The 24783-nt window shown below is 45.4% G+C and overlaps 1 protein-coding gene across 5 annotated transcripts in view; it reads left to right on the forward strand.

Moving 5' to 3' along the window:
- Positions 1–24783, forward strand: part of ARHGAP17 (Rho GTPase activating protein 17) — a 186367-nt gene that overhangs the window by 115030 nt on the left and 46554 nt on the right. For all 5 annotated transcript variants that reach the window (XM_068244288.1, XM_068244287.1, XM_068244291.1 and 2 more), the window contains exons 3-7: positions 17086–17190; positions 17294–17370; positions 20388–20499; positions 21925–22001; positions 24535–24646. In XM_068244288.1, the coding sequence (XP_068100389.1) occupies positions 17086–17190; positions 17294–17370; positions 20388–20499; positions 21925–22001; positions 24535–24646 (483 nt within the window). The remainder of the gene's footprint in view (positions 1–17085; positions 17191–17293; positions 17371–20387; positions 20500–21924; positions 22002–24534; positions 24647–24783) is intronic.

Raw genomic sequence — 24783 nt, forward strand, 5'->3', positions numbered from 1 at the left:
AAAAGTTCCCTCCCTTTACATTGAGTCCAAACCTTAAAACTTTTATTAATGTGGTTGAAAAAGAATTGATGAGACTAAAAAAATCAAAAAGCAACCACAGATAATCTGAGCACTCATGAACGTGAAACTTTACAGGAAATAACTAAGAACAATAGTAGGTGGGTCATCAAACCCTCCGACAAGGGGGGCAACGTGGTTGTCATGTCAGTTGAATTGTACAGGAATATGTGTCTAGATATTTTGAATAGGCGTGACTGTTATAGAAGGGTCCCCGCGTCCATGGCCACCTTGTGTCAACGTAAATTGTTTTCAATAATTGATGATGCTGCAATGAGATCAGTAATTGATGAAAATACGGTCAGGTTTTTAAAGGTTGATAAACCAATCATACCGACGTTTTATGCCTTGCCTAAGGTACACAAAAAGCTGGATAAACCCCCTGGCCGTCCAATCGTGTCAGGTTGTGGCTCTCTAACCGAAAAAAACAGTATTTATATAGATCAGTACCTTCAATCACATGTGCAAGCGCTTCTGTCTTACATTCGCGATACGTCGCATTTGCTGTGGATTTTGGAGGGGCTACAGTTGCCCCCCAATACACTTTTGGTGGCCATGGACGTGGAGGCACTCTACTCAAGTATTCCCCATGATGCAGGCATTAAGGCTGTGGGAACTTTCCTCAGTGAGTTGGGGATACAGTGCACAGCACATAGCGGTTTCCTGCTGTCTCTACTGGAATTTTTACTTACTCACAATATCTTTATTTTTGAGGGGTCCCACTACTTCCAGGTGCAGGGTGCGGCGATGGGGACCACCTGTGCCCCGTCGTATGCAAATCTGTACCTGGGGGAGTGGGAACGTGAACTTTTTTCCAGTGATGGTCTCTCGATGTACCTGTGCCACATTTTGGCGTGGCACAGGTACATCGATGACATCATTTTTTGGACGGGCGGTCAAAAGCTTCTAGATCAATTTGTTGATACTCTGAATGTGAATTCGAGGAATCTTAAGTTCACTATGCAATGTAGTCCCCGTGCAATTCCCTTCCTTGACATCTGGATCTCATTGGGGGAGGGGGGTGTTGTGTCAACAAGCCTATATAGAAAGGAGACAGCTACTAACTCTCTCCTGAGAGCGGACAGTTTTCATCTCTCCCATACTGTGAGGGGAATACCGGTGGGGCAGTATCTTCGGGTGAGGCGTAACTGCTCGGATGATGGGACCTTCAGGACAGAGGCCAATAAACTGAAGGGTAAATTCAAAGAAAGAGGTTATCCCGAGGGGATTCTGAGGAGGGCATTCAAGAGGGCAGAGGCAAGTAATCGTACATCCCTTCTTTCGAATAAATATCGGGGGGCACGGGATAGGGTTGACGCTGTGCGTTTTTGCACGAGATATTCAGCTCAACATCAACAAATCAGCAACATAATAAAGAAACACTGGCACATCCTTACCAACGATGCCACGCTTAGTAGATATGTCCCTGAAAGTCCCCTTTTTTCGTTCCGACGGTCACCCTCTCTTCGAGATAGCTTGGTCAGTAGCCATTTTATAAACCCCTCAACTACCTCTAGGCATTGTAAGGTACTGGGTACGTACACATGTGGTGGTTGCACCATGTGCAGGTATGTGCACGTTGGTCGGGAGGTCAGGCTACCGGATGGTAGGGACTTGACGCTGGCTCACTTTGTAAACTGTAACACCATATTGGTAGTTTACCTGTTGGTGTGCCCATGTGGCGCATTTTATATAAGTAAAACCAAACGAGAACTACGTGCCAGGATCTCGGATCATGTAACTAATATAAGGAGCAAGAATGCATCCAGTCTCACCCCGGTGACCAGGCACTTCAAGACCCATGCATGCAGGTAACCCTGCCAAAATGCGGTTCATTGGTTTGGACCGCATCCATACATTTGAGTGGGACATGGATAGACTGCTACTTCAACGTGAATCTAGGTGGATTTTTGACCTGGAGGCAACATCACCTCCGGGGTTGAATGAAAACACCAGTTATGCCTCTTTTTTTGCCAGTCTGATGCTCCACCTACCTCTCTTTTTAGTTACATCTATTCGTTGGTGCACTCGGCCTGCCTCTGCGGTAGGGTGGGGTGCCCCTTATCGTAGCCATCGCCAGGCACTAGATACCACAGTGGTAAATTCTTTTATTAGTGATGCTTTTTGCATCCGCACTTTGTTGGGGTTTCTATTATGTTTCCCCTATGTGTTATATTTCAGGGTATATATGTTATTTGCCATCAACATTAATATAATATTAATATCATTAATGTTAGCATATTTAGCATAATCTATTGGCCTCATATAGGCAGTAGGGAGTATGTAATTATATAACTTTGAGGTTAATACCTGCGGGGTTGTGGCTTCCCTCTTCCGGCCTGGCTTGTCTTTTGGTCCGGCCTCGCCCGCCCCCTCTGGTGGTGCCGCCTGGTGTGTTTGGGGCTTGGACGCTGTGATGGTGGGCGGTGCGGCGATTTTGGTCCGGCCGCTCCCTCTTGCTGTGTCCGTCCGCCCTGTGTGCGGAGTTCGGGCTGGTGGGCGGCGCTTTGGCGGACGCGCCGGCAGGTTGCTATGGCGGCCTGCCGTCGCGTCTGCCCGCCCGCCATTGGCCGCCTGTGGGGGTGGGCGGGGCCGGCCCATCTGTGACGTCGGATCGGCGGAGGGTTAAGATCTCCGCACGGGGGACTCTGAGAGTGACGCACACCTCCAGTTGAAGCCGGAAGTCCGGCGAAACCGGTCGAGGACGCATGTGCTGCGTCCCGACCTCCACTATTCTCCTGCACAAGGACCTGGCCTCCCTCTGCACGGCCTCTGGACTATACAGGCTTACCAGCACCTCGGCTGAGATCCAACAAGCATCCTGCCGCTGCCTCGTCTGGATCGATCCTGGGAATATGTAAGCTTATGCTGAGGCAGCAGCTTCATTGCCACTTGGCCTACCGCTGACTTCTCTATAGCTAAGCAAGTGTCTGTTTCCTTAAAGGGGAACTGAAGAGAGAGGTATATGGAGGCTGTCATGTTTATTGCCTTTTAGACAATACCAGTTACCTGGCAGCCCTGCGGATCCTCTGCCTTTAATACTATTAGCCATAGCCCCTGAACAAGCATTCAGCAGATCAGGTGTTTCAGTGGTTCAGACTTATAAGTCTGATCTGACAAGACTAGCTGCATGCTTGTTTCTGGTTTTAATCAGATACTACTGCAGAGATATAGACCAGCAGGGCTGCCAGGCAACTGGTATTGGTTAAAAGGAAATAAACATGACAGCCTCCATATACCTCTCTCTTCAGTTCCCCTTTAAGGACTGGAATGCTGCTTTTGCTACTTGCTTGCATTTGAACTTTGTGCTTATCAACCTTGTCTCACATGGCTCATACGCCTTCCTGTGCCTTCTGGTGCCAATTAACTGGGCTGCTTTGCGCAGACTAACCTTACTTGATGCTTGACTGCTAAAGTTGCGGTGGATGGTTTGTTCTTTGGCATGGATGCACATTACAATAACTGGCTGGAGGACTACTGAACTTTACCTGTATCAAGTACCTAAGCCTCATTTATATGGAGGAACTCTAGTCCCTGTGTTTTCATCAATGCACGTGCTTAATCAATTTCCATCTTCAAATTAGTGCTTTACACCGTACGGTAGGACTACTTTTCCATAGGGACATTTGGCTCCATTTGTCTCATTTCCAGCGGAGGTTTAGATCCAGCAGTGGGGTTTTGTAGGGGTTGGGGGATCAGGCTGTGCGGGGGGATTACTGGGGGTGCGGGGCGGGCACATTTTTAACTGTGTGTTTTAGTGTATATTTCTCTTTGCATTAATAAAGTATTTTTTGATATATTGACAAATTATCTGTGATTTGAGCTCAATCGAGTCATACCCACTTTTCCTTCTATCTCACTGTTTTTTACATCATTAACCATTCTGCATCTGCTGTATACTGAGCCCCTCACTGGTTCGGTTATGCCTCGCTTATAAGGTCACATGCACTGTACACTTACCCACGTGCTGTAATCACATGCACTGTACACTTACCCACATGCTGTAATCACATGCACTGTACACTTACCCACGTGCTGTAACCACATGCACTGTACACTTACCCACGTGCTGTAACCACATGCACTGTACACTTATCCACGTGCTGTAACCACATGCAGTGTACACTTACCCACATGCTGTAACCACATGCACTGTACACCTACCCACGTGCTGTAACCACATGCACTGTACACCTACCCACGTGCTGTAACCACATGCACTGTACACTTATCCACGTGCTGTAACCACATGCACTGTACACTTATCCACGTGCTGTAACCACATGCACTGTACACTTATCCACGTGCTGCAACCACATGCACTGTACACTTACCCACGTGCTGTAATCACATGCACTGTACACTTACCCACATGCTGTAACCACATGCACTGTACACTTACCCACGTGCTGTAACCACATGCACTGTACACTTATCCACGTGCTGTAACCACATGCAGTGTACACTTACCCACATGCTGTAACCACATGCACTGTACACCTACCCACGTGCTGTAACCACATGCACTGTACACTTATCCACGTGCTGTAACCACATGCACTGTACACTTATCCACGTGCTGTAACCACGTGCACTGTACACTTATCCACGTGCTGTAACCACGTGCACTGTACACTTATCCACGTGCTGTAACCACATGCACTGTACACTTACCCACGTGCTGTAACCACATGCACTGTACACCTACCCACGTGCTGTAACCACATGCACTGTACACCTACCCACGTGCTGTAACCACATGCACTGCACACTTATCCACGTGCTGTAGCCACATGCACTGTACACTTATCCACGTGCTGTAACCGCATGCACTGTACACTTATCCACGTGCTGTAATCGCATGCACTGTACACTTATCCACGTGCTGTAATCACATGCACTGTACACTTACCCACGTGCTGTAACCACATGCACTGTACACTTACCCACGTGCTGTAACCACATGCACTGTACACTTATCCACGTGCTGTACACCTACCCACGTGCTGTAACCACATGCACTGTACACTTACCCACGTGCTGTAACCACATGCACTGTACACTTACCCACGTGCTGTAACCACATGCACTGTACACTTATCCACGTGCTGTACACCTACCCACGTGCTGTAACCACATGCACTGTACACTTACCCACGTGCTGTAACCACATGCACTGTACACTTACCCACGTGCTGTAACCACATGCACTGTACACTTATCCACGTGCTGTAACCTCGTGCACTGTACACTTATCCACGTGCTGTAACCACATGCACTGTACACTTACCCACGTGCTGTAACCACATGCACTGTACACTTACCCACGTGCTGTAACCACATGCACTGTACACTTACCCACGTGCTGTAACCACATGCACTGTACACTTACCCACGTGCTGTAACCACATGCACTGTACACTTACCCACGTGCTGTAACCACATGCACTGTACACTTATCCACGTGCTGTAACCACATGCACTGTACACTTATCCACGTGCTGTGACCACATGCACTGTACACTTACCCACGTGCTGTGACCACATGCACTGTACACTTACCCACGTGCTGTAACCACATGCACTGTACACTTACCCACGTGCTGTAACCACATGCACTGTACACTTACCCACGTGCTGTAACCACATGCACTGTACACTTACCCACGTGCTGTAACCACATGCACTGTACACTTACCCACGTGCTGTAACCACATGCACTGTACACTTACCCACGTGCTGTAACCACATGCACTGTACACTTACCCACGTGCTGTAACCACATGCACTGTACACTTACCCACGTGCTGTAACCACATGCACTGTACACTTACCCACGTGCTGTAACCACATGCACTGTACACTTACCCACGTGCTGTAACCACATGCACTGTACACTTACCCACGTGCTGTAACCACATGCACTGTACACTTACCCACGTGCTGTAACCACATGCACTGTACACTTACCCACGTGCTGTAACCACATGCACTGTACACTTACCCACGTGCTGTAACCACATGCACTGTACATTTATCCACGTGCTGTAACCACATGCACTGTACACTTACCCACGTGCTGTAACCACATGCACTGTACACTTACCCACGTGCTGTAACCACATGCACTGTACACCTACCCACGTGCTGTATACTGAGCCCCCCACTGGTTCGGTTATGCCTCGCTTATAAGGTCACATGCACTGTACACTTACCCACGTGCTGTAACCACATGCACTGTACACTTACCCACGTGCTGTAACCACATGCACTGTACACTTACCCACGTGCTGTAACCACATGCACTGTACACTTACCCACGTGCTGTAACCACATGCACTATACACTTATCCACGTGCTGTAACCACATGCACTGTACACTTATCCACGTGCTGTGACCACATGCACTGTACACTTACCCACGTGCTGTGACCACATGCACTGTACACTTATCCACGTGCTGTGACCACATGCACTGTACACTTATCCACGTGCTGTAACCACATGCAGTGTACACTTACCCACATGCTGTAACCACATGCACTGTACACCTACCCACGTGCTGTAACCACATGCACTGTACACCTACCCACGTGCTGTAACCACATGCACTGTACACTTATCCACGTGCTGTAACCACATGCACTGTACACTTATCCACGTGCTGTAACCACGTGCACTGTACACTTATCCACGTGCTGTAACCACGTGCACTGTACACTTATCCACGTGCTGTAACCACATGCACTGTACACTTACCCACGTGCTGTAACCACATGCACTGTACACCTACCCACGTGCTGTAACCACATGCACTGTACACCTACCCACGTGCTGTAACCACATGCACTGCACACTTATCCACGTGCTGTAGCCACATGCACTGTACACTTATCCACGTGCTGTAACCGCATGCACTGTACACTTATCCACGTGCTGTAATCGCATGCACTGTACACTTATCCACGTGCTGTAATCACATGCACTGTACACTTACCCACGTGCTGTAACCACATGCACTGTACACTTACCCACGTGCTGTAACCACATGCACTGTACACTTATCCACGTGCTGTACACCTACCCACGTGCTGTAACCACATGCACTGTACACTTACCCACGTGCTGTAACCACATGCACTGTACACTTACCCACGTGCTGTAACCACATGCACTGTACACTTATCCACGTGCTGTACACCTACCCACGTGCTGTAACCACATGCACTGTACACTTACCCACGTGCTGTAACCACATGCACTGTACACTTACCCACGTGCTGTAACCACATGCACTGTACACTTATCCACGTGCTGTAACCACGTGCACTGTACACTTATCCACGTGCTGTAACCACATGCACTGTACACTTACCCACGTGCTGTAACCACATGCACTGTACACTTACCCACGTGCTGTAACCACATGCACTGTACACTTACCCACGTGCTGTAACCACATGCACTGTACACTTACCCACGTGCTGTAACCACATGCACTGTACACTTACCCACGTGCTGTAACCACATGCACTGTACACTTATCCACGTGCTGTAACCACATGCACTGTACACTTATCCACGTGCTGTGACCACATGCACTGTACACTTACCCACGTGCTGTGACCACATGCACTGTACACTTACCCACGTGCTGTGACCACATGCACTGTACACTTACCCACGTGCTGTAACCACATGCACTGTACACTTACCCACGTGCTGTAACCACATGCACTGTACACTTACCCACGTGCTGTAACCACATGCACTGTACACTTACCCACGTGCTGTAACCACATGCACTGTACACTTACCCACGTGCTGTAACCACATGCACTGTACACTTACCCACGTGCTGTAACCACATGCACTGTACACTTACCCACGTGCTGTAACCACATGCACTGTACACTTACCCACGTGCTGTAACCACATGCACTGTACACTTACCCACGTGCTGTAACCACATGCACTGTACACTTACCCACGTGCTGTAACCACATGCACTGTACACTTACCCACGTGCTGTAACCACATGCACTGTACACTTACCCACGTGCTGTAACCACATGCACTGTACACTTACCCACGTGCTGTAACCACATGCACTGTACACTTACCCACGTGCTGTAACCACATGCACTGTACACTTACCCACGTGCTGTAACCACATGCACTGTACACTTACCCACGTGCTGTAACCACATGCACTGTACATTTATCCACGTGCTGTAACCACATGCACTGTACGCTTACCCACGTGCTGTAACCACATGCACTGTACACTTACCCACGTGCTGTAACCACATGCACTGTACACCTACCCACGTGCTGTATACTGAGCCCCCCACTGGTTCGGTTATGCCTCGCTTATAAGGTCACATGCACTGTACACTTACCCACGTGCTGTAACCACATGCACTGTACACTTACCCACGTGCTGTAACCACATGCACTGTACACTTACCCACGTGCTGTAACCACATGCACTATACACTTATCCACGTGCTGTAACCACATGCACTGTACACTTATCCACGTGCTGTGACCACATGCACTGTACACTTACCCACGTGCTGTGACCACATGCACTGTACACTTATCCACGTGCTGTGACCACATGCACTGTACACTTATCCACGTGCTGTGACCACATGCACTGTACACTTATCCACGTGCTGTGACCACATGCACTGTACACTTATCCACGTGCTGTAACGACATGCACTGTACACTTATCCACGTGCTGTAACCACATGCACTGTACACTTACCCACGTGCTGTAACCACATGCACTGTACACTTACCCACGTGCTGTGACCACATGCACTGTACACCTACCCACGTGCTGTATACTGAGCCCCCCACTGGTTCGGTTATGCCTCGCTTATAAGGTCACATGCACTGTACACTTACCCACGTGCTGTAACCACATGCACTGTACACTTACCCACGTGCTGTAACCACATGCACTGTACACTTACCCACGTGCTGTAACCACATGCACTGTACACTTACCCACGTGCTGTAACCACATGCACTATACACTTATCCACGTGCTGTAACCACATGCACTGTACACTTACCCACGTGCTGTAACCACATGCACTGTACACTTACCCACGTGCTGTGACCACATGCACTGTACACTTATCCACGTGCTGTGACCACATGCACTGTACACTTACCCACATGCTGTCATCACATGCTGTGTACACTTGCCCACGTGCTGTAATCACATGCAGTGTACACTTACCCACATGCTGTAATCACATGCACTGTACACTTACCCACGTGCTGTGACCACATGCACTGTACACTTATCCACGTGCTGTGACCACATGCACTGTACACTTATCCACGTGCTGTAACGACATGCACTGTACACTTATCCACGTGCTGTAATGACATGCACTGTACACTTATCCACGTGCTGTAACCACATGCACTGTACACATACCCACGTGCTGTAACCACATGCACTGTACACATACCCACGTGCTGTAACCACATGCACTGTACACTTACCCACGTGCTGTAACCACATGCACTGTACACTTACCCACGTGCTGTGACCACATGCACTGTACACTTACCCACGTGCTGTGACCACATGCACTGTACACTTACCCACATGCTGTCATCACATGCTGTGTACACTTGCCCACGTGCTGTAATCGCATGCAGTGTACACTTGCCCACATGCTGTAATCACATGCAGTGTACACTTACCCACATGCTGTAATCACATGCACTGTACACTTACCCGCGTGCTGTAACCACATCCAGTGTATACTTACCACATGCTCGACATTTACTCATGCTCTTTATGTACATGCACTATACATTTATCCACATGCAGTGTACACTTCCCCAAATGCTGTAAGCACATGTACTGTACTTTTATCCACATGTACTGTAGTCAGCTGTTATCTAACCATACTGCACAGTGTACTAACTCCCCTTCTAAAGTTTGTATTCACAAACCAACTATTCCCATCCTCCAACCTGCCTGTACTCATCAGGCACTAATTGGCTAGCTTACTTAATGACTGTTGCATATTATAGAGTATAAATATAGTAGCTTTACCTCTGCATCTTCTAAAAATAAAAGTGGTTATCAGATGTCACAGAAAATCTGCAAACTATTTTAACTAGTTCAAGATGGGAAGAGTGAGGTTCACTGTTGCTTATAGATAAAGGTGTGTGTCTGTCTGTCTGTCGTGGTGTTCAGCAAATCGGAACTTCCGCTGGCGAAGGAACTGTTGAAGTTGACTGAATTTCTTCTCCAATTTTTACAGCCTGTTACACATTCCTAGGAGTCCAGGTTCACCATGAGCTTGCTGGGCAATCTGGTCTCCAGTTTTAGGGCTTCAGATGTCACATGGACATCTGAACCAGCTGCCGTGGTAGCCCAGCACCTCGTTTCAAATGCTTTTCTGCAAGCTTGCACCAAAGCATTTGCTGCCTTTTGGCGTGCAGCGCTTTTCATTCCCGTAGGGGGACACAGAAGCGTGGCGGGAAAAGAATGAACCAAGCAACATGTTGCTTCCAGGATCGGCTAAGGGTCGGGCGAATGACGGCGAAAATCCGGATCAAATTGTGGCGTTTGCGCAAATGACCCGTACTTATGCGAATTTTGTATCCGACACATTACAGTTGTTCCATGCACAGCTATGGTGGATTCAGATGCATTGTGTGGATAACTGCAGCTTGCAGCATTTTTATTCCACCCACCCCCCCACCTGCCTATGATTCTGATGCAGCCTATTGTTTTTAATAAGCTGCATTTCTGCATCCAAAACTGCGTGCACAAAAAGTGCTACAATTTGCACGTAGGGGAAATAGGCCCTAAAAGCCTTTTACAAAGTAGGAGGAAGTGCGTTAGATTTGCACATTATATGTAAAAATATGCATACAAATTCTCGCTCGTAAAACGTAAGCCTATAGTGGAAACAGGCCCATAAAACTGTACAGCTGAAATCTTGGCATACGTAATGTGTGTCATATGAATGCTCAGTCCAATGACCCCACATGGAGTTTTTCTCTTTAAGGCTCCATTTCCACTTAGTGTGAATCGTGGAAACGTATATAAAAATTCATTTGGTCTTGCAGCATTTTCTCAGACAATGTGGTTGTTCCTCCATAGAGGAACATAACACTGAGCCCCACAACGCACACATTTCACGTGATCCAAAACACCGCATTGGGCCTGAAACACAGGCCCCCTAATAGAAACTTAGCCTAGCTAAGGCAATAAGAGAATATAGTGATTCAGATGCTGGTGTTTCCTGCTGGTTTGTGTGGTGTTGTGTGGATTTTAGTGACGGTTGCTTAGTGGTGTTGGTTCCTGTGGTATTGTGTGGGATTTTAGTGACCGGTGGTTTAGTGTTGTTGGTTCATGTGGTGTTATTTGGGATTTAGTTGCCGGGTTGCTTAGTAGTGTTGGTTCATGTGGTGTTGTGTGGGAGTTTAGTGACCATTCGCTTAGTGTTATTGGTTCGTGTGGTGTTGTGGGGGGTTCTAATGGCTGGTCGCTTAGTGTTGTGTGCGATTTTAGTGACTGGTCACTTAGTGTTATTGATTCGTGTGGTATTGTGTGAGATTTTAGTGACTGTTCGCTTAGTGTTATTGGTTCGTATGGTGTTGTGCAGGATCTAATGACTGGTTGCTTAGGGTTGTTGGTTCGTGTGGCGATGTGTGGGATTTTAGTGACCGTTCTCTTAGTGTTGTTGGTTTGTGTGTGGTATTGTGTAGGATTTTAGTGACCAGTCTTAGTGGTGTTGGTTTGTGTGGTGTTGTGTGGGATTTTAGTGACCAGTCGCTTAGTTTTGTTGGTTCCTGTGATGCAGTGTGGGAGTTTAGAGACTGGTCCTCTCAAGTGTTCACCATTTATATATCATAAGAGTAAATGGAGATGCTATTCTTTTACTGCATCTTTCACCTCAGTGAGCATAGTATGTTGTATCTAGATTGCCACGGTGACGGTCTCCGATGGCAGCTGCTCACAGGGGACCATCTTTCTCTGCACGGCGAGGTTGTCACAGAGACTAGGCCTCACTACCCAGGAGCACTAATGTACGATATTGCAGGGCACAAAGGTCTGTGCTGCACATAGCACTCTTCTCTGTATCCTGCGCAACACTTGGCAGGACCTTCCTCTCACGGTATGCAGTGCCAAGTCTGAGTCACTATCCCCGGGCCGAGCAGACTCACTGGGTAGGTGGAGAATTCACTTATTAAACAAAAATAGCCCGCTTAATTTTTCCTTGGACAAAATGCCTTTCCTTGGTTCCTGCCAGAAAAATACCACGTAAAGTTGAGTGTACCTCAAAGACTTGAGTACATATGATTCCCTGCTCACAGGTTCCTTTGTTGGCAAGTAAGCAGTATATTTATAGGTGAAAAACAGTCAACTTTTGATAAAGTTACCTAAATAAAGTGAACTTTATGGCTGTGGCTCCTCTGCCAGGTGCAAAGTGCTGATGCTGCAGCTACAGTGGCTGCCCTATACTACTGTACTAGCTCATCCCCTTCACGTGACAATACACCCAACCCAATCCTTCTGTGAGACAACACTCCCACCCTTATTTGTGCTTAGGCTGTGGGTGGAAGTGGTCATTGAGCATGTGCACACAGGGCAATCACAGGGACAGGAAAGGGCTGTTGAGGGTGGCACGACTATCACCAGTGTTTAGTGTGGACTCCTGGTAAGGTTTTAAAATATCATTAAAGTGCTATTACTGATGGGCTACAAGCAGCTTTGCATTGATCGCTTCACCTTGCCTTCCTCCTTTGCAACCTCCACGGTGCTGTACCGTTCGCTAATAACCAAATACTTACCACCTGAAACATAAAAGTTAGTAGCTTAACCTAATACCCAACCTCTACCTTAAAGGTAACCTGAAGCGAGGAAAATTATTTTAAATAAACACATGACGTAGCTGCAAATAAATATTACATACTAACCTCACCATCAGTTCCTCTCAGAGGCTCACCATTTTCTTCTTACAGTGATCCCTTCCAGTTCTGACAATGTTTTGTCAGAACTCAAATATACCAGTTGCTATCAGTTCTAAATCAGCAGCTGTCAGTTACAACTGAATGTGCAAAGTAATGTCCAGGTTTCCCTATGGCTCAAGTGGGTGATATTACAGTTTAACAGTGTGCTGACCAGGAAGCTGTTAGGGGGTAATGGACATTTTTAAAATGGAGGAAGGAGAAATCCATTGATCACAGTGGACAAATGGGACGCAGGAGAGGAGAAAGAGATTGAGGAGTAGACTACACAGGAGGGAAGTGACCTATGTTTGGTTATTTTTACTTTTTATTTTCAGTTCAGGTTCTCTTTAAAGAGGAACTCCAGTGAAAATAATGTAATAAAAAAGTGCTTAATTTTTACAATATTTATGTATAAATGATTTAGTCAATGTTTGTCCATTGTAAAATATTTTAAATCCCTGATTTATATTCTGACATTTATCATATGGAGACATTTTTTCTGTTTGCAAGTGATGTAGCTGCTGCTTGCTGTTTTGGCAGTTGGAAACAGCTGTAAACAGCTATTTCCCACAATGCAACAGGGTTCACAGGCAGGAAACTGCCAAGAGTACGTATTTAGAATTTTTTTTGTGGGAGGGGTTTCACCACAATATCATCCATACGGAGCCCCCTGATGGTCTGTTTGTGAAAAGGAATAGATTTCTCATGTAAAAGGGGGTATCTGCTACTGATTGGGATAAAGTTCAATTCTTGGTCGGAGTTTCTCTTTAACATTAGCTTATTTCTACAGCCTGATCATAACTGCTGTAACTGCTAAACACCAGTGCCCATATTAAAACTCTGGTGCTTGCTAACACTGTATATCTGCTACTTTAATTTATTGTTTAGTTCATGGCAGCTCCCAAGAGGGGCATATGAAGAAGAGGTGCAGAGATTGCCAAAGAAGCACTGTCCCTCAGAAAAAGGGAGATATGCTCATATGACTGCTGCTTGGCCGTCATATTGGAGAAAAGGCAAGGTAGGGAGCTGGCCAGACTACTCTGCACAGAGGTCGAACTGTCTATAGGAGCTCTGTAGAACCCTCTCTTTTCTGTGAGGGAATGCAATCTTGTTTTTACTTTCTTCTACTTTTCGTATTTTAGTTTTACTTTTTGCAGTATAAAAAAAACCCCTTTTTCTTTATGCACTGGATCCAAGGTCCTCAACTGCTTACCCCCGACAACCTGAAGCCACTCAGTCGATATACAGAGGTCCCTTGTGAGGCATGCATGCTTTGTGGATGGCAGTCAGACCTGCCCCCTAATAACATGATTGTACAGCTGGTGAGGAGCTACTTATAGGAAGGGGAGAGAGGCGGCATCAAGCTGTGTCAGCTGTGATATGCTGCAAAATATAAGGAATATTTTTTTTTATTTTGCTCAAAGAACTTTTTCTGAAACTTTTCTTGTTTTTTTTCTTCAATGTAAGTGGGAGCTGGGCTTGATCTGTGCACACAGAACGCTCTCCTCTTCTACCTCTGTGTGCCGTTTTCTCAGGATCTCTGGGATTAAGCAGGATTTCAGCTGTGGGACTCTTTGCATGTGATGTGATGTGTGAAACTTAGAGTATTTTCTTCTCCCTTTGCTAATCTCCCCGGCTTCTAAAAATCTTATATTTTTTTGTTTTTAGCCTTTACAACTATCTTTCATAGTTCCCAACTATCCCTTTTTTGGAGGGACAGTCCCTCTTTGAGAACCAAATCCCTCTGTCCCCCTTTCTTCTTTTTGTCCCTCTTTCAGAACCGATGTACAGATCTATGGAGATATCTGTATTTTTCAACTGAAAAGTGTGTTTTCTTGACTCTTAACTTTATTCCCATCATTATATGTCTTATTTTCAAATGTTAAAATGAATGAAAGCTAATGAGGATAGTGAGGACCAATGTGGTATGATATATAAAACTGCGTCTTTTGCCTATGAATTGTTTGTCGAATGTATGACTAGTGGTGTGGAGGAGGCGTGGCTAGGGGTGTTTCAGGGGTGTGTCTTTAAGTGTCCCTCTTTCTTAACCCAACATGTTGGGAGGTATGATCTTTTATGTAATTTCCTTCACATGTCTGCCTATAGCAGTTACAGTACAATAGTTATAGTTAAAATACACATTTAGTTTCCCAGCATATATTCCCTCAAAGCACAACAAACTCAGAATTTGTACAAGGCGAAGGGAAATCAGGTGGACAAAATAACCTATAGCTTCCTGCCCTCTCTGGATTGGGCGAGTTAGTCTCAAGTTGATCATGTGACTTCTACAGCAGGAAGAACAGCAGACACTGGACTACATTTCCCTGCATTACATTTAAAGCAGATCCGAGATGAAAAACGAACTATAACAAGTAACTTGTCTATATATCTTATCTAAAGTTTAGATGCAAACAGCTTTAATAGAAAATTATTATTTCTTCTTGTGATACAATGACAGCAGCCATGTTGTTTGTAAACATTACACAGAGGCAGGCTTATCTGTATCTTGATCACTAAGCCTGTGAAAAAAAAACGAATCCCCCCTCCTCCCTCTTTCCTCCTCCCCTCTGCCTCTGAAATCAATGGCTAGTAACACCTCCTCCTCCTGCCCAGACTGAGCTCCCATGAGCCATTGCCACTGCCAAGGCTCTCTGAAAACCTGTGGGCGTGGTTTATTTAGTTTTATAGGGAATTAGTGTATTAAAACAAAAAAGTATTTGGCTTGAGGAATGCCCTATAAACAATAGGAAAGGAACACAATTATGCAATGAATAAAAGTTCACCTCGGATCCACTTTAAGATGAGGGTGGTGGTAAATGTCAGTGGTAAAGGTGGAGCATGGCATTAGTTTTCTCATTTTGTCTCTTTAGCTGCATAGCACACGCTCCCACTCAATGTTTGTGTAGGTGGGTGCATGTGCTATGCAGCTAAAGTCACTATGCTGGCAATGTAACCAAGTGCAGTTAGTCCACTCCAAGTTTGCTAAATCCTGGTATCTGGAGATAGTTGCATATCTGTGGTGGTGACTATCCAGCCTTCAGTATTCAGAACACTCAGATTTTTGTATATGGCTTGCATGTCCCCATTGTCCTGTTTGTCATGGGAAGGTCCTTTGCTTCTACTTGGACATTTTGTTTAGTTTATAAGATGGAGTATTCCAGAAGATGAAATTAGTCTCTGCCGGGCCCGGGCAGAGCTGGGAATCTCACTGCTTTAATTCCCTCCGGAAATGTAAGGCCATTGGGTGACTCATCACACCAGAGTCTAACCTTGACTAAAATAGTATTGGGTGCACTGATGGGAGCTTTGCGCTTGGTCTTAATTTGGAGATTGGATTAGAGGCTCAGATCTTTATGAATACATGGTGTGCCAAGCAAGAGGATTTTTTTTATTTGATTTTATTTTTGGTATATTGAGAAGAAACGTTAGTACCTCCTTTGGATTTGTGCTTTTTTACCTCCATGATCTTAACATGAACCATGGTAGTCCCAAGGACAGAAGATGAGGGACAGCAAGGAAGGTACTAATCACAACTGTAATTTGGTTTCTCAGTTGTGTCAGCTGGCTGCCTCATCAGAGCAGCTAATTTGTAAACACAGGATGTTAACCCTATGTCTGCTTCCATGAAAACAGAAAGTAAATACACTGCAGACTTATTGCAAGATTTGTATCAGCTGTAACAAATGTTTTCCTTTAAATGTTATTTTGCTGTTGCTTATCTTTTAGTGCAGCGAGTAAGTTGTGAGTTCAGGTTCACTTTAATAGGATAGGACCCAGAGAGAGTTGGGTAGGTATAAATTTGATGCCACTTTGAGTCTGTTTTATTAATTTGGATATTGTAAACAGGGCTGTGGAGTTGGAGTCGAGGAGTCAGAGAAATGTTTGGATACCTGGCGTCGGAGTCTGTAGTTTCATAAACTGTTGTTGGAGTCGGATGATTTTTGTACTGACTGCACAGCCCTGATTGTACAATTGGCGATAAAAGCAAATGCAGCGTAGTAACTATGGCTCTGATTCTTATAGATCGAGAGAAGACTTGACAATGTGCGGCTGGTTTGCCACAATGCCCACAAGAAGCTCCTTGGCTGTTTACAGGGGCGGCCCGATATTGACCCCGATAAGAGATATGTAAGTCTGTCTCCTGCCTCAAAGCAGGTTTCTGATTGGCTGAGGTGGGGTCACTGCACATCATCCATTTTGGTTTATGATTTTCAATCTGTCTCTCTTGCAGAAAAAGCTCCCCCTTATGGGCGTGTCTCAGACCATGGTGGAAGGAGGTATCCAGCTAAGCGATGAAACTCTTTTAGGGTAAGTTCTTGCACAGTTTAGTTCTGGTCAGCAGGTGAGATTGTAAAAAATGTAAGTGTACAATTACATTTTAAAGTAGAACTCTAGGCAGCATACAAAGGTTTACCTGCTATACAAAGGTTTACCTGCTAAAAGAACAGCCTGTTGGAGGCATACAGGTTGATAACAGCTTGATAAGGCATGAATTACTGAGTCCCTAATCAGTGATCAGCCATTTATAAAACCCCAAAAATGTACAAAGTGTTAATACAGTAAGGAAAATAAACAAATAACAATTAAAATAGACCAATTAGGAAATCCCAGCTCAAATTGTCCCTTGAGTAGTCCCCCACAATAGCGCTGACTCAATAGTGTCCAATGCAGAGTTTTGGAGCACTGCCTCCCACTAGTGTGTAATGGTAAAAAGATGTTGAACTAATAGGCTAAGCAACATCAAGTTTAGTTCATAATCAGATGCAAGTGTCACAATATTGGAAACCATTGTGGGCTCTCCCCCTTGTATATAACGACTCACCAGATCCTGCGGCTTACTGGACCAGATTAAAGTCACTGGGAATTTGGCCACACCAACGCCTCTCTGGCAATTGCCTCCGAAGGTCCTGGTGAGTCCTTATATATACAGGGGACCTCCCAGTGGTTTCCAGTATTGTAAGTAGCCATTGACACCTAATCTTACAGCACCCTGTCTGATTCAGTATCACTCATCACTGTCATTCTAGCTTTGTATTGCTGGATGCTCTACAAAACGATAGCAACATAATTTAACTATGTATCATGGGCGTATTTTTTCAAAGTGATGACACTGTAGCTCAACCAACATACTCACCGATACAGACCCTGCAGGAGAGAATGTGCTGGCCTTGGGTAAAGTGTTTGGCAATCCCAGAGCGATGTAACACAGAAAAAGGCCAGTGAGCGGGTTAGGGCCGAGGGGACCCCAGTCAATCTTGGGCCCCATTGCAGATGACTAGTTGCAGAAAGCCCAATGATAGACTTAATAAATATGGCCTCTGAGCCCCACCTATTCTGAGGAATGAGCATGTTGACAGATATGCAACTCTTTAGCATTCTCTACAGCTTTTTAATGATTGGAGCTGTAAAGACTGGGCCGATAGGCTGGTGGATCAGACTTTCATTGATTTCTCCTTGTGCTTTTATTACAAAATATGCACAGTTACGTTCCACTGGGGGGCAGTTTTTTTTTTCTGTAGGACTCCTTGCATGTGTGAATGAAGAACATGCCTGGGTGGGTGACACAGGAAGCTTAGCAGCCAGAAGTTAAAGACGTTCACCAAATTGCCAGAGTGCAAGAAAGAACTTGTGGGCTAAGAAGCCTCCGACAAACCGAATAATGTTAAAGCGCTTAAAGCACTCGTTTAACGTGGAGCAGAGGTGGTCAATGAGATGCAAATAATTCTGGCATGTATGCATATTTAATTCTAGCTGTCTTGAGCTTGGAATGAGATACGTCAAATTACCGATGCCTAACCCTTAAATCTCCCTCTACTGATGCCTAACCCTTAAATCTCCCTCTACTGATGCCTAACCTTTAAATCTCCCTCTACTGATGCCTAACCCTTAAATCTCCCTCTACTGATGCCTAACCCTTAAATCTCCCTCTACTGATGCCTAACCTTTAAATCTCCCTCTACTGATGCCTAGCTCTTAACCCACCCCCTGCCGATGCCTAACTCTTAAACACCCCCGCCCCCCTCTACTGATGCCTAACCCTTAACCCTCACTCTACCGAAGTCTAACACGTAACTCTCCCTCTACCGATACTTAACCCTCCCTCTACCAATGCCTAACCCTTAACCCACCCTCTACCAATGCCTAACCCTTAACCCTCCCTCTACCAATGCCTAACCCTTAGCATTCCCTCTACCGATGCTGCCTAATGCTTAAACTTCCCTCTACCGATGCCTAACCCTTAACCCACCCTCTACCGATGCCTAACCTTTAAACCTCCCTCTACTGATGCCTAACCCTTAACCCTCACTCTACAGATGCCTAATTCTTAACCCACCCCCTGCCGATGCCAAACCCGTAACTCTCCCTCTACCAATACTTAGCCCTCCCTCTACTGATGCCTAGCCCTTAATCCTCCCTCTACTGATGCCTAACCCTCCCTCTACCGATGCCTAATTCTTAACCCTCCCCCTACCGATGCCTAATGCTTAACCCTCCCCCTACCGATGCCTAACCCTTAGCATTCCCTCTACCGATGCTGCCTAATGCTTAAACCTCCCTCTACCGATGCCTAACCCTTAACCCTTCCTCTACCGATTCCTAACCCTTAACCCTCCCTCCACAAAAGTCTAACCCTTAGGCCCCATTTACACTTAATCAAAACCGATTTTCAAAGTAATGCCCACGTTTCCCAATGGCTCAATTCATGCAATATGCGTTTTAGCTGAAAGATTTTTCATAATGCGCTGCTACGGAGAAGGGGGAAAAAAAACACGTACCAACTGATTAAGTGTAAGTGGGGCCTTAACACTCCTTCCACAGATGCCTAAACCTTACCGATATGTAACCCTCCCTCTACTGATGCCTACCCCTTAACCAAACACACATTACCCCTGCCACAAATCTGTGATTTGCAGCAATGTGATGAAATTTGGGTAATAAAACCAATTTGCATGGCAGGAAGACTGGGCGCCTGCTATTTTATCCAGCGCCTCCGTGTGCTCAAATTATATCACATTGACGCCAATGGGCATCTATTGCAGGGTCCTTTTTTCCAAGGTGCCTGTGGTGGACTTTTTTTCCGGCTTCGGCTGGAAGAAGCCCCAGGCAAGTTCAGCTGGCCACTTTTATTTCAGTTTAGATACACTTTAACTTCCTGTGGAATTTGAGTGGCTCAGTTCCAAGCTGCATGAAATCTGCATGCAAGCCAGAATAATTTGCATCCCATTGACCATCTTTTTTAAAAACCCTGCCGATCTTTGGCATGTATGGTAGGAATGATGTCATGAGGGGCAGGAATGATGTCATGAAGTGTCTCTGCTTTGCAGGAAAACCTTGAACTCATGTGCGGATGCAGAGCAGCGGCTGGCCCTAGAGCTCTCCCAGCATGAGATGCAGATTGAGAGGGACATCCTGGACCCCCTAAACCAGCTGACAGAGGTACCGTAATCGTAATAGACTATATATTCAGTTTTAACCTGAAATTCTGATGGATGCAGAGATGGAGCAGTTAGAGAAAATTAGAAGCATTACAGCTCAAGTTTATTAGCATTACAGCATCCATAATCACCATCCTGTGTATTATAAATCTAGTAAAAGTAGCAGCTTGTGTTATTTAACCCCCATTGCTGAGTCCACAGCTATAACTATGGTGAGGGCTGCTGGCTTTATGGAAATGTACATGAAAGGGAAATGTCTGGAGGTGGGAGTGCTGTAGGTTTTTTTGTACTGTGTTCTATAAAGACCCAATTCATGTACAGTGTTCTATGTATTTAATTTGACTTAAAGGACACCTAAAGTGAAAGGGATATGGCTGTCATATTTATCTCCTTTTAAAGAATACAAGTTGCCTGGCATCCTGCTGATCTTTCATGCATCAGTAGTGTTTGAATAACACAGTTGAAACAAGCATGCAGGTAATCTAGTCAGATAGCAGTCAGAGCACCTGATCTGCATGCTTGTTCAGGTCTGTGGTGAAAAGTATTAAAAGCAGATGTTCAGCAGGACAGCCAGGCAAGGTGCACTGTTTAAAAAGGAATAAATATTATAGCCTTCATATACCTCTCACTTCAGTCAAGCTGAAGCTATTTTTTAGGAAGATCGAAATAATGGTCTGCGAGTCAACAGGAACTCATGGCTACAGCTAACAAGAGTAATCGCTCTCCCCCCTACCCCCTGCATACACACGTGCCTGATGGAGGAGTAATATAGACTGACCAGGTTAGAGCAGTAAGCTGTCAGTCACGGAGGATCTATTATTTTTACAATTCTTTTTGGTTTTGTTTTTGTGATTCCTTGGGAGCATTCATCTCAATATGTTTACCGTTTGCTGGCGATTGTATGAATATTGCAGTGAATTGAAATTCCTGCCTCCAGCGGCAGTTGCATTCAGTGGTTCTGTGTCCAATATAGGGCTCAAAACGAGACGTAACAATGGAAACCGATTCCAAACAGTTTTCTGATCGCTTGTAGAAAAGTGTTTGGCGTGGGCTAAACCTGCCCCCCGCAGAGGCCTGTGTGAACAAGCGCTAAAAGTGATGCACTCACTGCTTAGCTGATCTGCCAGATACTGCTGCCCCAACACACAGTAATGGGACCTCAGCCTGGACATTCTGTGTTGTGTAGCTGGATAGTGTACTGGTTAAGGGCTCTGCCTCTGACACAGGAGGCCTGTTCAGTAGGAGACCTTGGGCAAGACTCCCTAACACTGCTACTGCCTATACAGCGCACCCTAGTGGCTACAGCTCTGGCACTTTGAGTCTTCCAGGAGCAAAGCGCAACATAAATGTTTTTTTTTTTTCTTCTCTTCTTCCTCTTTCTTTCTTCTTCTTTTTTTTCTAACTCTAGCTGTCATTGCTTCTGCAGGTAGACATCCCCAACATACAGAAGCAGAGGAAGCAGCTGGCCAGACTAGTGCTGGACTGGGATTCTGCGCGAGGCAGGTAAGGAGGAAAGGCTCATGGAATGCTAGCTTTGTGGTTCCTTGGGGTTTAGTGCTGTCTTGTATGACTGTGGTTCCTTCTGCATTTTCATATGAAGTACCCCATGGCAACCACTTCGCCCTTCAGCCTTGTGACACTTCCTGCATGTCCAGGGAGAAAGCAATTGGCTGCATTTTCCTTTTTTTCTTTTCCTTTCACACTGTTTGTTTTGCATACGTTGTACCTGAGAACCTTCAACACCAGGGTGGCCAAATTTTTTGGACCAATGGCCATATTGGTCTTGAGATAGCCAGGGACCGTACTGACCGCAATTAAGCACATTTTTTTTATTGTATGCAAATTAAAGTTTTGTCAAATAAAACATTTGTATGGGGGAAAAAACATATCTAATGTGTGCAGTGGCAGCTGCTTAACATGTCCCCTTCAGTGTGCAGTGGGGGCTGAGAATGAGTGGCTGCTGATGATATAGCTGGCATACGTGGCCACTCATCAAGTCCAGGTCCATGTCTCTGTTTTTCCTCACCCTCCACTGGGACTTTTGTGGCCATTTTCTGCTTTCCCATAGATATCACTTTAGGACTACAAAATATTGCTGATATTTTCCAATGTATAGTATACACTCCGGCGGCCATTTCTTTGTAGTTCTATACTAATTCCTGATGGGGAGGCAAAATGCTAACTCGGGTCGGTCCTAAACATTGGTGCATGTGGCACCGCGGTAATGGCCTGCAGGCTGCATGCAATGAAACTCTCACAGGAGCTTTGGAGGCCACTGGAAAAGGCTTGGCAGGCAGCATTTGGCCCCCAGGCTGGACTTTGGACACCCCTTTTCCACACTAATGCACTAAACAGTGCTTCAGCTTGACCACTCCTTTTTTGTTGCATTCCTGTTTTGTTGCATTATACTACGCTGATGGTTATGCTCTCTAAAGTTGGGACCCACTAGAAAGCGCAAATCCCAATCGTTGAGATCGATTTTGTAGTAAATTTTGCTGCTTTTTCACAGCGATTTGCAGCATTTTTGAAGTGACATTGAATTTAATGCGGATACTATAAGCGCTGCTAAGTTGCTTTGTACAGCAATTGAAAAGTGATTTGGCAGTGATCCTATATACTTACTTCTGCTCAGAAAATACTCCAGGCACTGCAATTATGATTTTGGGAAATCTCAATTGCTTCTGTGGGATCACCTCCATTTATTTTCATTAACCTAGTGTTTTTGGAATCGCTGGCAATTAGAAAGGGCTTTGGTGGGCCCAGGCCTGTGATGATCATTCACATTGATTGAAACCTCAATCAGCACTTCCGGTTTGGCATACTCATGGGAAGCATGAATGAATTCACCACAAAGCTCCAGCAGATATAAACCTCAGCACAATCTGTCTGAACCACACTTTGTTGCACCACACGTTGTTGCACTGCTTTATGCACCACAAAACCACAAGCGGCTTTGCTCAATCTACTGCTTGATGCAATCTAGGTATTTTACCACTCTGAATGGTTCTATAGATAAACACATATACTCAGGGGCGGTTCTAGACTTTTTGCTGCCTGAGGCAAACTTGTGAGGGTGAGCCCCCACCCCGGGTTTGCAATGATTGCACAGCACCTGACAATTTACTCTGCTTCATTTAATGTTCTTACATGACATGCTGCAGCTCAACACAGTAGCACACTGGCTGGCTGTGAGTCTGTGACACACAAACTGCTCACCCTCAGCCACTCCATTCCTCCTCAGGAAGGTACACACAGTACACAAATGCTGCCCCTGAACTCTCTGCGCCTGATGCAGATGTTTCACCTTGCTTGCTTCACGAGAGAACCGGCCCTGCACATACTTTTAATCAATGGGAGATGGAAGAAATTTCAGCCAAATTTGAACAAAGTATTTAACCGTTTAGCAGCCAATTTATTTAGAGTCTTGTAAGTGCTCCAGGCCAATTTATGTTAGCACGTTTTTTTATTTCTTACTTGTTATATTTCATTACATCTAATTAGTACTGCTGTAATGTGTATTTATGGCCACTTGTCACTAGGGGGCAGTGTGAGACAATAATAGAGAACTTCAGCTTTCAATTTCTATATTTTCTGCTAGTAGACAGAGGTCAAAGCAGTCCAAGAATTTACAGCACAACTAGTTCTGCCGACTGAGGCCAAAAGCAGGGCACTTATCTCAAACGAGATAACAGTATTGGAGCTGCTAATGGGATATTTGTTTGCTGTGCTGTAAGTGAACTTTTACATTATAAATAACTTAAACAAGTTGCGTCACTGCACTCTTATTACTGAGCAGAACCCAACTGCTATCCATGCACAGATGCATACTTTCCTATCCCTGCACTGATCGCTACTCTCATATCCCTGCGCAGATCTTCACTATTTTTATAATAGTCCCCAGGCTTTGCTGATGTTGTGGTGCCATATTACTTCATCAGTAATTATCTACTGTTGACCTTTCCTGAATCGTATATTACACATACTTGAGTCTTGCAATTTTTGTGAAATAAACGCATTGTGCTGATGCCTCCCACAGGTATAACCAAGCACAGAAGTCTTCAGCAACAAACTTCCAGATGCAGCCAGGAAAGCTGGACTCTCTAAAAGAAGAGATGGACGAGGCGGCCAACAAAGTGGAGCAATGCAAGGTGTGTGTGTGGCAGAGTTACTGCTGTGCGGCCTAAGCTGGGATCATATCTAATGATATTCAGGATTATATTCAATCCACTTATACAAATGGAAGTAATATCAGAAGCAGGGCCTCACTGAAAATAAGAATTGTGTT

The sequence above is a fragment of the Hyperolius riggenbachi genome, chromosome 7 (assembly GCF_040937935.1).
Source record: "Hyperolius riggenbachi isolate aHypRig1 chromosome 7, aHypRig1.pri, whole genome shotgun sequence".
NCBI lineage: Eukaryota > Metazoa > Chordata > Amphibia > Anura > Hyperoliidae > Hyperolius > Hyperolius riggenbachi.